This window comes from Hypanus sabinus, chromosome 7 (assembly GCF_030144855.1).
Source record: "Hypanus sabinus isolate sHypSab1 chromosome 7, sHypSab1.hap1, whole genome shotgun sequence".
In the NCBI taxonomy this organism is placed as follows: domain Eukaryota; kingdom Metazoa; phylum Chordata; class Chondrichthyes; order Myliobatiformes; family Dasyatidae; genus Hypanus; species Hypanus sabinus.
In genome coordinates, this window is record NC_082712.1 from 127,879,904 (window position 1) to 127,896,526 (window position 16,623).

General features: G+C 42.4%; 1 protein-coding gene across 4 annotated transcripts in view; it reads left to right on the top strand.

Moving 5' to 3' along the window:
- LOC132397167 (oxysterol-binding protein-related protein 5-like) overlaps window positions 1-7,912 on the top strand; it is a 168,418-nt gene extending 160,506 nt beyond the window's left edge. For all 4 annotated transcript variants that reach the window (XM_059975563.1, XM_059975561.1, XM_059975562.1 and 1 more), the window contains exon 22: window positions 7,077-7,912. In XM_059975563.1, coding sequence (XP_059831546.1) covers window positions 7,077-7,212 — 136 coding nt within the window. In that variant the 3' untranslated portion in view covers window positions 7,213-7,912. The remainder of the gene's footprint in view (window positions 1-7,076) is intronic.
- Window positions 7,913-16,623: the final 8,711 nt, after the last annotated feature.

A 16,623-nucleotide genomic window follows, 5' to 3' on the forward strand; every position in this document is an offset into this window, starting at 1 on the left:
GTCACATACTGTCTTCTGCCTCTCTTTTGGCCAGGCGCACAGTCTTGCTCAGGTGGAGGGAAGCTGCCCCACGCACCCATGCTCAGTGGCTCAGGGACATCATGTCCAGTCTATACTTTGAGAAGATCCATTATTCAACTCTCAATTCAGACATAAAGTTCCAAAAGGTGTGGGGACCCTTTCTTGAATATTTCCAGAATTCCCAGCCAAACTAAAGGTTCTTCCCTTCTTCCTTTCCTCTGTACATAACTCCGACATTCAGCATTCTCCAGTGAAATTCTACAAACTCAGACGTGTAAAGAGTTTATGTGTTAGGAAAATACACCTTCTCTATACCAGTACAGCTCTGTGGGGTTAAAGGTTCTGTTTTAACCCTTTTTGCTAATGCAATGATGGCTCGGAGATGGGAATTGGGAGGGGTGGGTCGGGGCAGGGAGGCAACCAAAGCATGATTGTACTATGGGTACATCTCTTTCATAGATGTGAATTGTACATTTGTTACATTTGTTATGTACAGCACAAACCTCCTTTGTATTATGCTTTCTTATGCTTTTTAAAAAAACAATAAAAATATTGCTGAGAAAAAAAAAGGAAAGGGGTCAGAAAGCAGGAAACCACTGGTCAATTGTTTACTGTCTGTTATTGGGAAAAATGTTAGAAACTACTTAGAGAAATAATGGCATGTAGGAGGGTAATCAGGCAAAATCAACATGGTTTAGAGAAAGGAATATGTTTTCCCCTATGTTATTAAAGTTCTATGAAGAATTATCAATTTGCTGTGGCTAAAGTGAAACTAGGCTTGTGTCAGACATTAGATACAATGCCACTTCAGAAGCTGATACAGAAATTAAAAGTTTGAAGTAACTACTGGCACAGGTGGAAGTTTGACTGGTTAACTAAAACACAACAGGAGGCATCAGTTGGTTTTTCTCTGGTTGGTAGGATGTACCAGAGGGTCTATTGCTAGGTCCTCAAGTTTAGATGAAAGCATTAAAAGTATAGCTGCTAGATTTGCTGATTATACAAATAAAAGCAGGAAAGATATGCCTCAGACACATGTAATATAGAATGGTATTCAATACTTAGAATTGTGTGACGGTATTATTTAAGTATTTACATGATACAGAGTGATCTTGACAGATGAGCGTGCAGAGAATTTTTTTTCCTCTGGTAGAATCCAGAACTGTGTATTACTTAAATTCTGCAGTTGCTAGAAATCTTAAGCAACCCACACAAAATGCTCAGAAAGTCAGGCAGCATCTATAGAAGAAAATAAACAGATGACCTTCTGAGCCAAGACCTTTCATTGGGACTAGTAAATGATGATGAGCAACTCATAGATCGAGCTATTTTCACAAATCAACTCACTGCCAGATAATTGAAAATTAATGTGTTACATATTTTTCAAAGGTCTGTGCAGACTACTCCAGGTTGCAGTTTAAGTTGTATTTCTGGGGAAGCTGGAACAAGACAAATAGCAAAAACGATGAACAGTGTGGTCGCAAGGGCATTAACTGAGAGCTGTGGGGCATGTGGTAAAAGTAGTATAATTACTAAATTCTAAGTTGAACAAAGGATTAGTCAAAACTACTGTAAAAAAATAAAGCATGTAAATGGAGAGAATTAGAATTGTGGGTTGGCCGAAGTAAAAAATCATTAAATGTGTAGATTACATAAAAAAAACAAAAAGCACAAATATAACCTCTTGGATACCTGACATGAAAGTCATTGGTAAGATTTAGGTGGAAGTTTAATATAAAGTTCACAAGACATTTGAGGAAAAATGATGGAGGGGAAAGTATATCGTTGCTGTTTAAGGATGGAGAAAGAGGAAATACCAAACAGTAAGCAGGTTTGAGATAGAAATTCTTGCATGAAGAGTCACATTTCCGTGTGTTTATGAATAACCAACTTGCTAAGTGGTTTGTACTTTGTACTTTGCCTTGTACTTCTCAATGAACTTCCAAAACTTATTCCGGATCCTTTGCGTAGGATACACAAGTGTGTATACACCACTGGGTACATGCAATGATAACCAGTCCCTTTTGACATCATCTATGCAAAATTCATATACATGTTCAAAGTCTGGGTATAACTTAGGCCACTCACAGAAACAAAGAGGTATTTTAATCAAAGGAGAAATGCATCACAAGGTCCTTGGGCAGAGACTGAGGTGTTTTAACTTGCATTTTTAAAAACATTTCTGGTTCACTTGTGTTACGTATCCCATAACTGGATAACTTACCAGCAAAGATAGAGAGGTCCGTTGAAGTCTGATGTCACTATTTTCAAACGTTTTTATTTATAAAGGGGCACAAAAGTAAGGTTAATACAAACATTCAGATAATGCACATCGTCAATACTCAATCTAAAGCGCGGGTATAGTAATAATCATTATCAAGAAAATTAGCTCTACGGTTGTCTAGGGGATAATATATTGTCCGTTGGAAATATAAAAGTCACTCAGAAGTCTGCAGGCTTCAGCCTTTTGGGAATCGCTGGGTTTCATGTGGTGCGACAGAGACAGAGAGATTGGTGAGAAAAGGAAAGACTTGCCGGGTCTTTATGAAGCATCCGTTGAATCAGGGGAGCGTTGGTTCCCCGTTGTTAGTTCGAAGTCCTTTTCGGTGTTATCAGCCACCCGCTCCCCAGGCAAAGGAGAGGCGGAACGCACGTGGCTTTGTATGGCTTCCCGCTAGCACGGAAGCACTGAGCGAGGGTGTCCTGGTGCGTCGCTGGGGTGCCGCCTCCTGCAGTCCGCTTTTATCTAGAGTTGTAGATGTCCATCAACGTAGGGTGATGCAATCCCCACCCCCACATTGCCCGAGGGTGTCCATATCCATGGTAGCTGTCACGTAGCAGGGACATGCACTTCACACAGGTGTCTCTAAGAACAATGGCCAAAACCGTTGCATTGTCTCTCATTTCCTGGGTCCGAGACCCGAATTAATAGCGATCTTGCGATTCTCCGGAAGGAGGGGGCTGCTCCCGCCCCTTCGGCCCCTCAGAGCTGTGGTACATTCATAACACTTGTACTCACTCCTGCTCTCACTTACCATCCAAGCACATTTCCAAATGTCAAATTTCCGTGAAACCAGCACTCTCACATCAAATATCCTCTGATTAAACCTCCTCTAATCACCATCATTAAGAGTCCAACTCCAGTTCCAAACTTTCATCGTTCTTCCCTTCAAAAATTCCCCACCCCCCACAATCGGCAGCTTGTCCGTATTCTGCCACTAGTTGTACTTAGAAGAGGGGAAACCTGTGAGTGCATTTATTCAGGCAAAGCTCATCTATTGTGCTAGGGGACTATGCACAAAAGTAGTGTTGGCTCACAACAAAGCATTAGTTTAACTCACCATTTTTGCTGCCAGTGAATTTCTAGACCTTTGCTCAGTCCTGATGCAGGGTTTCAATCCAAAACATCAGCATCTCCTTCCAACCCCTGACTCACCAAGTCCTCCTGCAATTTGTTTTTGCAGATTCCTGCAGTATGGTGCTTGAGTCTATACAAAGGACAAAAGTTAGCATTAGGCTGACAGCTAGAGAGATGCAGAGGTAGAAAAAGGTAACAAATAGTTATGAAAAGTATGCATAGAAACTTAAAATTTTAATATCAACATGAAGCAATTACAATAGAAATTGGCAAACAATGCAGTGACCCAAAATGTTGACAGTTCCCTTCAAATACTCATTTTCCACATCATAGAAACCTAGAGAAAGACGGAGCAGAGATAGATAGGGAGGATGTTTCTGATGACAGGTGTGTTCAGAACCAACGATCACAGAAATGAGATACAGACTGAGTAAATTTAGAACCATGATCAGAAAACATTTCTTCACCCAAGAAATGTATTGGTACAGTGGCGATGGAGGTATTCAATATATTCAGGAGCAAGTCGAAATATTTCATGGGATCAATATGTGAAGGAGACATAAATATGTAAACCCACAATTTAAGTGTTCACTGAAATGTTCAATGGCGGAAATAGGTCCAAAGAGCCAAATGGTCCATTGATGTTCCTATTTTCTATGCTTAAAGTTTATGAAATAAAAATTTATAATTTGAGATATTTCCATTTTTATGATTTAAAAATGTACAATTGAAAGCACTGAACTCTCGTTCCCTTCATCTTTTCATAGAACCACAGAACATTACAGCACAGAAACAGGCTGTGCCAAAACATTTTTCTATCTAGTCCCACTGACCTGCACCCGGCCCATATTCCTCCATACACCTCTCAGCCATGTACCTGTCCGAGTTTGTTCTTAAATGTTAAAAGTGAGCCTGCATTTACCACTTCATCTGGCAGCTCATTCCACACTCCCACCACTCTGTGTGTAAAGGAACCCCCCCCCCCCCAATGTTCCCTTTAAACTATTTCCCCTTCACCCTTATCCCATGTCCTCTGTTTTTTTTCTCCCCTAGCCTCAGTGGAAAAAGCCTGCTTGCATTCACTCTATCTATATCCATCATAATTTTATATACCTCTATCAAACCTCCCCTCATTCTTCTACGCTCCAGGGAATAAAGTCCTAACCTATTTAACCTTTCTCTGTAACTCAGTTTCTCAATTCCCGGCAACATCCTTGTAAACCTTCTCTGCACCCTTTCAACTTTATGAATATCCTTGCTGTAATTTGGTGACCAAAACTGCGCACAATACTCCAAATTCGGCCTCACCAATGTCATATAAAACCTCACCATAACATTCCAACCCTTATACTCAATAGTTTGATTCATAAAGGCCAATGTACCAAAAGCTCTCTTTACTACCCAGTCTACCTATGACACCACTTTTAGGGAATTTTGTATCTGTATTCCCAGATCCCTCTGTTCTATTGCACTCCTCAGTACTCTACCATTTACCTTGCATGTTCTACCTTGTTTTTTCCTTCCAAAGTACAATACCTCACACTTGTCTGTATTAAACTCCCATCTGCTATTTTCAGCCCATTTTTCCAGCTGGTCCAGATCCCTCTCCAAACTTTGAAAACCTTCTTCACTTTCCACTACATCTCCAGTCTTTGTATCATCAGCAAATTTGCTGATCCAATTTACCACATTATCATCCAGATCATTGATGTAGATGACAAAAAACTATGGACCCAGCACTGATCCCTGTGGCACACCACTAGTCACAGACCTCCACTCAGATAAGCAATCCTCCACCACCACTCTCTGGCTTCTCCTATTGAGCTGATGTCTAATTCAATTTACTACCTCTCCATGTATACCTAGCGACTGAATCTTCCTAACTAACCTCCCATGCGGGACCTTGTCAAAGGCCTTACTGAAGTCCATGTAGACAATATCCACTGCCTTCCCTTCATCAACTTTCCTTGTAACCTCCTCAAAAAACTCTAATAGATTTGTTAAACATGACCTACCACACACAAAGCCGTGTTGACTCTCCTTAATATGTCCCTGTCTATCTAGATACTTGTAGATCCTATCTCTTAGTACTCCTTTCAATAATTTACCTACTACCGATGTCAAATTTACCGGCCTATAATTTCCCTTTTTTAAACAACGGAACAACTTGAGCTATCCTCCAATCCTCCGGCACCTCACCCGTAGATACCAACATTTTAAATATATCTGCCAGGGACCCTGCAATTTCAGGGTCCAAGGTCCAAGGGAATACCCTATCAGGTGCTGGGGATTTATCGACTCTGATTTGCCTCAAGATAGCAAGCACCTCCTCCTCTTCAATCTGTATAGGTTCCATGACCTCACTACCTGTTTGCCTTATTTCTATTGACTCCATGCCAGTTTCCTTAGTAAATACAGATGCAAAAACACCATTTAAGATCTCCCCCATTTCTTTTGGTTCCATACATAGCTGACCACTCTGATCTTCAAGAGGACCAATTTTATCCCTTACTATCCTTTTGCTCTTAATATACCAATAGAAGCTCTTTGGATTATCCTTCACCTTGACTACCAAAGCTACCTCATGTCTTCTTTTAGCCCTCCTGATTTTTTGCACTTTTTATACTCCTCAAGTACCTTATTTGCTCCCTGTTTCCTACACATGTCATACATCTCTCTCTGCTTCTTTATCAGAGTTCCAATATCCCTCAAGAACCAAGGCTTCTTACTCTTATTCACTATGCCTTTAATCCTGACTGGAACATACAAACTCTGCACTCTCAAAATTTCTCCTTTGAAGGCCTCCCATTTACCAACAACATCCTTGCCAGAGAACAACCTGTCCCAATCCATGCTTTATAGATCCTTTCTCATTTCTTCAAGTTTGGCATTTTTCCAGTTTAGAACCTTAACCCGAGGACCAGATCTATCTTTATCCATGATCAAGTTGAAACTAATGACGTTATGATCACTGGAACCAAAGTGTTCCCCTACACACACTTCCGTCACTTGTCCTAACTCGTTTCCTAATAGGAGACCTAATATTGCATCCTCTCTAGTTGGTACCTCTATGTATTGATTTAGAAAACTTTCCTGAACATATATTACAAACTCTAACCTGTCTAGTCCTTTAACAGTATGGGAGTCCCAACCAATACGTGGAAAATTTAAATCCCCTACAATCACAACTTTATGTTTCCTGCAGTTGTCTGCTATTTCTGTGCAGATTTGCTCCTCCAATTCTCGCTGACTATTGGGTGGTCTATATTACAACCCTATTAATGTGGTCATACCTTTCCTGTTTCTCAGCCCCGCCCATATGGCCACAGTAGACAAACCCTCTAATCTGTCGTGCCTGAGCACTGCTGTAACATTTTCCTTGACTAGCAATGCCACCACTCCCTCACCCTTCATCCCTCTATGGTTCTCATTCACCATTGAAAGGAATGGTGTGCTGCATCCTGCAGAAGGCGATTGTCCCAACACACATGCTGAGAAATCTCAGAAAATTAAAGCTGCATTGCTGAAGTGAACATTTCTTTCTTACAAAGTAATAGGGCCGGGAACACAATTCTGTTGGGAGCTTGAAATCCAGAAATTTGGTTTAATCTTGCTTGTCACTGAAATTGAAAAGTGGGACTACAAAAGTTTTATATTAACAAACTTTAATAAAACTCTGAATTTTGCTTATTTTCAGGAATCTCGCTGCACTTAACCAGCACACCTGCCACAAGCAGTACATCTCGTGGACCAGGTTTCTGTACCCACACTTGTGGCTTGTTATCTGTGTACTTGTATCATTCCAACTACTCATAAATTACTTTAATGGGTGAGCAGCGATCGCTTTTTAAGTAAATTGCAGACTATAAACAAGATCGTATTGGGGAAGAATGCAGAGTTTCCATGGCATTAAGTGGGCTATCGGGTATCCTTCAGCCAACTTCCAATGAGTGAGATGCTAGGAAAAAGAACTGACTAATTGAAAAAACTGAATATTTGAACTTCTTCCAGTTAAATCTTGTCGTGGGTGGGGTTGTATCTACTTTTTCTGCACACCCCATCTCCAAGAAGAACCAATCCCAAGTAGGCCTTAATGCTGAAGCCAAATAAAACTTTCAAAATGTGCAACCCTTTCCTTCCTCTTTTCCTCTTTCTAATATAAAGCAATTTAGAATGCTTCTTCCCAAAATTATTTATAAACTATAGATGGTAATATTTGTGGTGTCTGGTTTGTATATTCTTTAAAATATAAATTTTGACACTTCACTGCACTCATGGGTGTTTCTTTCAGTCTGCTCTACCTCTAGGGTAGTCCCTATTTAAAATAACAATGTAAAGATCTGTTGCACCCTCTTGTCCACTTTGCCCTAAATAAGACTTTCAAATGTCCGAGCACAACACTGCAGGGTATTGTAGGTTGAAACAGAAATGCCTCCAGGATGGCAAAGCCTATAGTCGTGAACTGTCAGTTTGCTCCGTGTCTGCAACAAAATTTCACATCTATGACATTCTATGAATGAAATGTACAATATGTGTAAACAGATGCAGATAAATAAAAACAATTTTTGAAATCATAAATGAGTACTTGTTTAGTTTAAACCTTCCAATATCACAAGGGGCCATTTAAAAAATGATAATTCTATCATTGCTGCTAAATGGAGATAATGATTCTTTGCCATTAACCACGTTTATTTAGAATAACTGAAAGATAAAGACAAGCTATCCCAGCATCTGTACGTGACGTGCAGACCTAAAACTCCATTGCTGAGCTAAATATTTCTATTTAACATGGTTCTTAAACTCCAGTTTACCAACCTAATCGCATCATTTTGGTGTATGATAGGATTCAACTGTAGCAGTCCACCAGAGTAAATGTTCATTTGCCTATCAGAAACTACATGTTTAACACACCATTCTAAGCACCAAGGTGTTTTCTAAGTCAGTGCCCACTGACATAAGTGAGAGCTTGTTACACGATAGAAAAACAGATGTGGTTCATATTATTACTTTGCATCATTTTCCTATTACCACACCAAATCAGTGCTGAGTTTACATTCTTATCAACTCCTCATCCATTTGTTACATAAATAATTTCAGTGATCTCTAGCCAGGGAGATGGATAAATTTCAATGAAGCCATTCAGTAAATGATTCACTAAATGATTTGGCAGCCATTTTTGCTCTTAACACCAATTATTTTCCTATCTCCTATATTGAAAAAGGAAGTCTAGACAGGTAGGTTGGTCTGCACACTAGCAGAAACAGCAACAAGAACTCATATTTACACATAGTAGCTACTTTATTAAGTCCCCCTGTACACCTGCTCATTAATGCATATATCTAATCAGCCGATCATGTGGCAGAAGCTGAATGCATAAAAGCATGCAGACATGGTCAGAAGGTTCAGTTGTTGTTCAGGCCAAATATCGGAATGAGGAAAAAATGTGATCCAAGTGTCTTTGACCGTGGAATGATTGTTTGTGCCAGGCAGGGTGGTTTGAGTATCTAAGAAACTGCTGATCTCCTGGGATTGTCACACACAGCAGTGTCCAGAGTTTACAGAGAATGGTGTGAAAAATATAAAACATACAGTGAACAGCATTTTTATGGGCGAAAATGCCTTGTTAATGAGGGGAAAGAGGAGAAAGGCCAGAATGGCTCAAACTGACAGAAAGGTGACTGTAACTCAACTAACTACTTGTTACAATAGTGCAGGATGCCTGAACGCACAGTACATCGAACATTCAAGTGGATAGTCTACTGCAGCAGAAAACCATGCCTGGTTCCACTCCTTTGGCCACTTTATTAGGTATGCCCTTAGAGTTAATAAAGTGGCCTCTGAGTGTATATAGATCCAGAGATTGTTTCTAAGCGTGAGCAGAGCAATACCAGCCATTCCTTTGGTTCCTAATGCCTGATGAAGAATTTAACCTGACTTTTCTGCATTACTTCCATTAGCACCTGAAACAATGTTCTGGCATAAAACCACCCTCAATGCCATCATAAGGAATACAATGCTCAAAATTTGTCTCATGATAGTTTCAACATTACCAGTCTGAAAAAAGGCTAGTTCTAACTTTCCCAAAAAACTATTTGACTTTAACCAACCCTTCTTCCCCTGAAGTCATGTTATTTAAACAGCAACCAGTCAAAACAGATTCTTTGACAGGACGCTCCATGGGTTTGCAGCCTCTTGCGTTACCCCACACATTCAATACCTTTGCTATACACTCAAGAGTCTGTACTCTACGAGTCCTCGTGCTGGATGGCATTGAACTGGAACTAGCTTCACAATGCTATTGTAAAAACAAGTTGAGAAGCTGTAGAATTTTTACCATAGTGACATCTCCCTCCTGCTTCACAGAATTAAAATATTTGATAAGCAGGGATTTGGAACAGATGACTAACTCAGGAGGTAATTAAAATTTTGAAGTAGGGGTCAATAAAAAGGTACAGAATTCCAGGGTTAGGATTCACATTATAGTCCGATCTTTTCTGTCCTGGGACTCCAGACTCTCAGCATTGTCGGTGTTAGAGTTTTAAAATTATTTTAATGCAGAGTGTTAAAATTATTCTTATGACATTAAAAGTTATTTAGCACTCAAGGGCTTTGCCAACACTCACAACTATCTTATTTCCCCAATTAATTGCTCGTAACCTATTTTCTCTCGTATCACAATCAACCTTCTAGTTCTCCTGTCACCCAATGTCACAGTTCACATGCTCCTATGTACATCAAATCCATTGAGGTTGAGAGCTTCAGGCATTCAGGACATCACCAACTACAGGACAACATCACCTGACTGTGCAGGTGATGCCTCCCTCCTAGATGCGCTGAACAACTTCTACGCTTGTTTTGAGGCGGAAAATGACGTGGCGGAGAGGAAGTTCACCCCTCCTACAAATGACTGTGTCTCACCGTGGCCGACGTGAGAAGAACCCTGTGCAGGGTCAACCCACGGAAGGCTGCTGGACCAGACAACATCCCTGGTAGAGTGCTCAGAGGATGTGCAGACCAGCTAGCAGATGTTCTCACTGACATCTTCAACATCTCCTTGAGCAGCGCCACCATTCCAACATGCTTCAAGGCCGCCACCATCGTCCCCGTGCTGAAGAAGTCTTCAGTGTTCTGCCTAAAGACTACCGTCCCGTTGCACTCACATCCATCATCATGAAGTGTTTCAAGAGGCTCATCATGAGGCATATCAAGACCCTGCTGCCCCCCTCACTGGACCCCCTGCAGTTTGCGTACTGTCCCAACCGCTCAACAGACGACGTCATTGTCATTACCATTACCCTCCACCTGGCCCTAACCCACCTGGACAAAAAAGAACATACATTCGGATGCTGTACGTAGACTTCAGTTCAGCATTCAACACAGTCATTCCTCAGAAACTGATTGGAAAGCTGAGCCTACTGGGCCTGAACACCTCCCTCTGCAAATGGATACTAGACTTCCTGACTCAGTCAGTCTGGATCGGGAGCAGCATCTCCAACACCATCACACTGAACACGGGGACACCCCAGGGCTGTGTGCTCAGTCCACTGCTGTTCACTCTGCTGACCCACGACTGTGCTGCAACACACAGCTCGAACCACATCAAGTTCGCCGATGACACAACTGTGGTGGGTCTCATCAGCAATAACGAGACAGCTTACAGAGAGGAGGTGCAGCGGCTAACAGACTGGTGCTTAATGTGAACAAAACAAAAAAGATGGTTGTTGACTTCAGGAGGGCACAGTGACCACTCTCCGCTGAACATCAACGGCTCCTCGGTAGAGATCATTAACTGCACCAAATTTCTTGGTGTTGACCTATGGAGAATCTTACCTGGTCCCTCAACACCAGCTCCATAGCAAAGAAAGTCCAGCAGCATCTCTACTTTCTGCGAAGGCTGAGGAAAGTCCATCTCCCACCCCCCATCCTCATCACATTCTACAGGGGTTGTATTGAGAGCATCCTAAACAGCTGCATCACTGCCTAGTTCGGAAACTGCACCATCTCAGATCTCAAGACCATGCAGCAGATAGTGAGGTCAGCTGAGAAGATCATCGGGGTCTCTCTTCCCGCCATTATGGACATTTACACTACATGCTGCATCCGCAAAGCAAACAACATTATGAAGGACTCCACACACCCCTCATACAAACTCTTCTCCCTCCAGCCATCTGGGAAAAGGCACTGAAACATTTGGGCTCTCACAACCAGACTATGTAACAGTTTCTTTCCCCCGAGCTATCAGACTCCTCAATACCCAGAGCGTGGACTGACACCAACTTACTGCCCTCTACTGTGCCTATTGTCTTGTTTATTAGTTATTCTAATGCCTGCACTGTTTTGTGCGCTTTATGCAGTCCTGGGTAGGTCTGTAGTCTAGCGTAGTTTTTTTCTGTGCTGTTTTTACGTAGTTCAGTGTAGTTTTTTGTACTGTTTCATGTAGCACCATGGTCCTGAAAAACACTGTCTCGTTTTTACTGTGTACTGTACCAGCAGTTATAGTCAAAATGACAATAAAAAGTGACTTGACTTGACCTCTCATTCCTACCTGTGAGTATCACTTGTCCAGGTCAATAACATAGATGCCATCCCCCAAGAATGTTCATTAACGTCTCTATTTCTTCAGGAGGCTGAAGAAATGTGGCATGTCCTTTCCAAGAAAGCATCCTATCTGGGTGCATGATGGCTTGTTTTGACAATGGCTCAGCATGTGACTGGAAGAAACAACGAAGAGTTATGGACACAGCTCAGCACATCAAGGAAATCAGTCTCTCCTCCAAGGATTCTGTCTATACATGTCATTTCCCCAGTAAGACAGCCAGCATATTGAAAGAACCCACCCACCCAGGACATATTGTCTTCACTCATCTTCCATCAGGCAGAAAATACAAAAGCACATACCACCAGTCTCAAGGACAGCTTCTACCATGCTGCTATGAGATTATTAAAGAGTTTCCTAGCACAATAAGATAGGTCTGACCTCACAATCTACCTTGTTCTGATCTTGCACTTTATTGTTTACCTGCACTATCCTTTTATCTGTTGCCCTTTATTCAGTATTCTGATATTGTTTTATCTTGTTCTACCTCAGTGCAGTGTGTAATGATTTGATCTGTATGTGTTTTCACTGTATCTCAGTGCATGTAACAATAATAACCGATTCCAATCCCTATTTCAACTTGGTTAACATTCCAGACTCTAACTGATAATAAACATCACCAGAAGTTATTCAAAGTGCGGTTTTAATATTATCATTGCATCTCAGAGATAGCTTTAATATACTTGAACTCACGGAACAGTACAGGATAGGAACAAGCCCTTTGGTCCATAATGTTGTGCTGAACTTGGTAAACTAATAATTAAAAGCACATTAAACTAGCCCATTCTGCCCACGTCCAGATCCCTCCATTCTCTGCTTATTTGTGCCTACTTACGCTCTTCATCGTATTTTACTACTCACACCTGACAGTGCATTCCCTGCTTATCTCCTTTGAGCACAACCCTCTCATGTACTCTAGTATTAGACATTTGGCAGAGACATTAGATAAAGGATAGCATTTATCTTTTGATGATGTTATAACCATGGTAGGCAGGTGGTGAAAAGAGGGAATACTCAAGGTGGTAGATACCCACCCTTGAAGTGACCAGATTTTTGGGAGTATAAGATTTACAAATAGTTAGAAATCTACACAGGATCTCAACAACTGACTTTTTAACACTTTGCAAATATGTTCATTGGCATCAATTAGGTATTATGGACCAAAGAGGCTGCGTCAGGTTGTACAAGATGCAGTTTTAGTTGTGCATTCATTACATAAACTATGAAAGATGGTCTAGAAATACAATCACATAGATTTTTTGTGGTGTATGTGACTGAACTGAAGTATAAAACTGATTTTGCAAACTCCTGAGTATGGATAACTGTTGGGGGAATTTGAATTCAGCACCACTGTGTAATATGCCTAAAAGGAGTGGCAACTCGGTGAGTACAAATGATTGAAATTTGCATGCAAGATGTGTTTGATGGTGCCAATGAAACTGTGAAGCATACACAACTCAGAAACACTGACCTTTACCAGCAACGCAAATATTTACGCCAGAAAAATAAACTGCTGAAATAACAGCTGGAATCCTTATTCAAGCTCCTACAAGTATATAATCTTCCCCAAGGCATCAAAGGACCTGACCTATCTGCATTCTGTACGTAACGCCTTCACTTTCTTTGGAGGATGCTCTCAAATCTTTCCTGCATCTAATTTTATAGTGGCATATTGAGGAAGTCCGTAAGGAACAACAGGCATCTTCCACCAAGTTGATGTGGATGGAAGGCAAAATAAGAAAAACAGTATCACTCTGATGGGATTACACAACAAACACTCCCGATTGCCATTAAGGAACAGATATGCAGGTGGATAAGGGAAAGGTGCACAAACAACACAGTTGTTGTCATGGGGGCCTTCATTACCTTTTCAGCTGTGATGTTTCTGCTGCTGGACCATTGAGTCATCAGTCAGGTCCATCCATCTCCAGACGTTTCATCCCCTAACCCGGAACATCCTTGGGATGGTGGCACAGCAGAAGGTGATCAATCTTCTACCCCCAAAGGTCAGACTTCCAGCTACTATCATCCCTTCGCAGCCAAAGCCAACTGGACGCTCTCTCTGCTGCTTGGTTCTCTTCCTGGTTCTCCCTTGTATCTCTAAAGCTGCCATCATCTTCCAGCAAGACATGGCGGAAATCCTCTTGCCCCCACTTCGACAGGGAAGTTCCACATCTGCCAGCCTTGCCGTCTGCAGTCTGCCACCAGGTCTTCGCACCTCACAAGCTTCCTCTCGTGGACCTCTTGGCATAAGGTCTCCCATGGTACTATTAGCTCTAACACCATGAACTCCTTCACACTCTCTGACAATAGTAGAAAGTCTGGTTGAAGGGTGGTCTCTACTATTGGTGGAAACACCACCTTCGTTCCAAGATCAACCTTTGTCTCCCAGTCCTTTGCCATGTTCAGGATACCGTCTCTGTGCCTGTTTGTTGCTGCAGCATGTTCCTCGGTCCTGATGAAGTTTGGTTGGCTGTCCTCTTTGTGGTCTGTCTTCTTCTCTGTCTCCAAAGTGTGGGCGAGTGCTCTCAAAACCTGGTCATGTCTCCATCTGTACCATCCCTGGGAAAGGGCAACCTGGCATGAGGAAAGAATATGCTCTAGGTTGGCTGGTTTCTGGCACAGATGGCAAGTTGGGTCTTCTGTTATTCCCCAGTTCCGTAGGTTTGTTGGAGTTGGTAGTACATTGTACACAGCCCCCTGTAAGACCTGGAGTTGGAAAGATGTATATTTCAATATGTCATCCCATGTCAACACTCTCTGTTCTGTTTCCCACTTTGTCCAGGTCCCTTGACTCCCCATCTCTACTGCTCGCACATATCTAGCCTCCTCATCTTTCTTCCTTATCTCTTGCTGGACCAAGTGCCGTCTGTCCTTAGGGTTGGCCTTCCCCCACCTGGTTGTTGACTCACATCCCAGGCCTTGTCTGCCATTACACACTATTCCAACAATGTCTCTGTGGCAAAGTCGGGTCTCTGCTTCTTCTACCGCTTCTGCTGCCTTCCGTTTGCTCCCTGTCTATATCTTGACCCCTGCTTTACTGACCTTGTCGTCCTTGGAGTCTTTGAGGGTCGTGATGACACGTGCTTTCCCTGTCCTAAATTCCTCTAAAACCAAGGAGAGGGATAACCGGAGCCTGGCTGACTTTCTGTAGAGCCCTGTTGAAGAGAAGCACTGCAGTACTCCTAACCACCGCTCAAATACCGGTTAATCTTCCTCTCCATGTCCTCGATCGTTGACAGGGGAATGTCATACAGCATCATTGGCCACATTAGTCTGGGTGGGAGCCCATGTTGGAAGATCCATGCCTTGAACTTTCCTGGTAAACCTGATTTCTCGATCTTTACCAGCCTTTCTGGTGCTTGTTGCTCCAGGCATCTGTTGTTGTTGACATCCTTCAGGCTGTCATCATACCATTTCCCTAGGCACTTGATGGGGTTTCCTATGATAGACAGGGTTTCTTCATCCTGGATCTTCAAGGTGAACCTCTGGGTAAGTTAGCCTTTTTTCTTTATCACCAAACACCTTGATTTGGCAGGTTTAAATTTCATTCACGCCCACGTAGCTGAATCGTCCATTGCCTGGAGTACCCACCTGGCCTGGATACGTGTTGTGGTTGTAATTGTAAGGTCATCCATAAATCCTCTGCTTGGCGGCTGTCTGATATTGATGCTTGTCTTTGGCCCTCCGGTCATGACGAAGAGGGCTACGGATGTAGTGCAGCCAGTCACAATGCCCTTCTCTACTCACTGCCATGATGTTATATAGTCCTATACGCTGAACCTTAGGTGAATCCCCTTGAAGTAGCTTGCCAGGATCTTGGTGACCTTCTCCAGGATATGGTAGTGTTTCAGTGCTGTCTCGATGAGCTTGTGTGGCACTGTACCATAGGCATTGGCTAAATCCAACCACCCAACCGTCAGGTTCCCTATGGTTGCCTTGGCCTCCTTTAACAGCTGGGATATAACACTTGTGTGTTCCACACGTCCTGGGAATCTACGAATCCCTCCCTTTTGCACTGTCATATCTATGTATTGCTTTTCTACCATGTATGATGTCATCCTTCTTGCTAGAACAGTGAAGATTTTTCCTTCGACGTTGAGGAGGGAAATGGTTCTGAGCTGCCTGATCTCAGTTGAGTTTTCATCTTTTGGCACAAAGGATCCTTCAGTCACTTGCCAACAAGGTGGTATCTGGCCCTTCCTCCAGATGACTCTCATCAGCATCCACATCCTCTTGAGAAGCTTTGGGCACTTCTTGTAGACTTTACAAGTGATCCCATTGGGTCCAGATGCTGAACCTGCCCGCGCCTTCTTGACGGCTTCTCTTACTTCTTTCAGTGTTGGCTCTTTCTCGTCTAGAGGCTTCTGCGGCTGTTGCACTGGCTCAGTCCTGCTGTTTTCCCCCAGTGGCAGGTCTCATCTTTCATCTGCGTGTGTTTCCTGCAAGTATGCCTCCACTTTCTCTCTTGGTTTTCCCAGTTTGCTTGATCTTTCCCCTTCTAACACACTTGCAAGAAAACGATAAGGGTTTCAGCCCTTTTCCTATTCTTCTCGCATTTGTTCTTCCTTATCCTTTCCACATTCCGAATTTCTTTAAGACTCAGGTCTTGTCTCAACTGTCTCAGTCCTTCTCTCTCTTCTACACT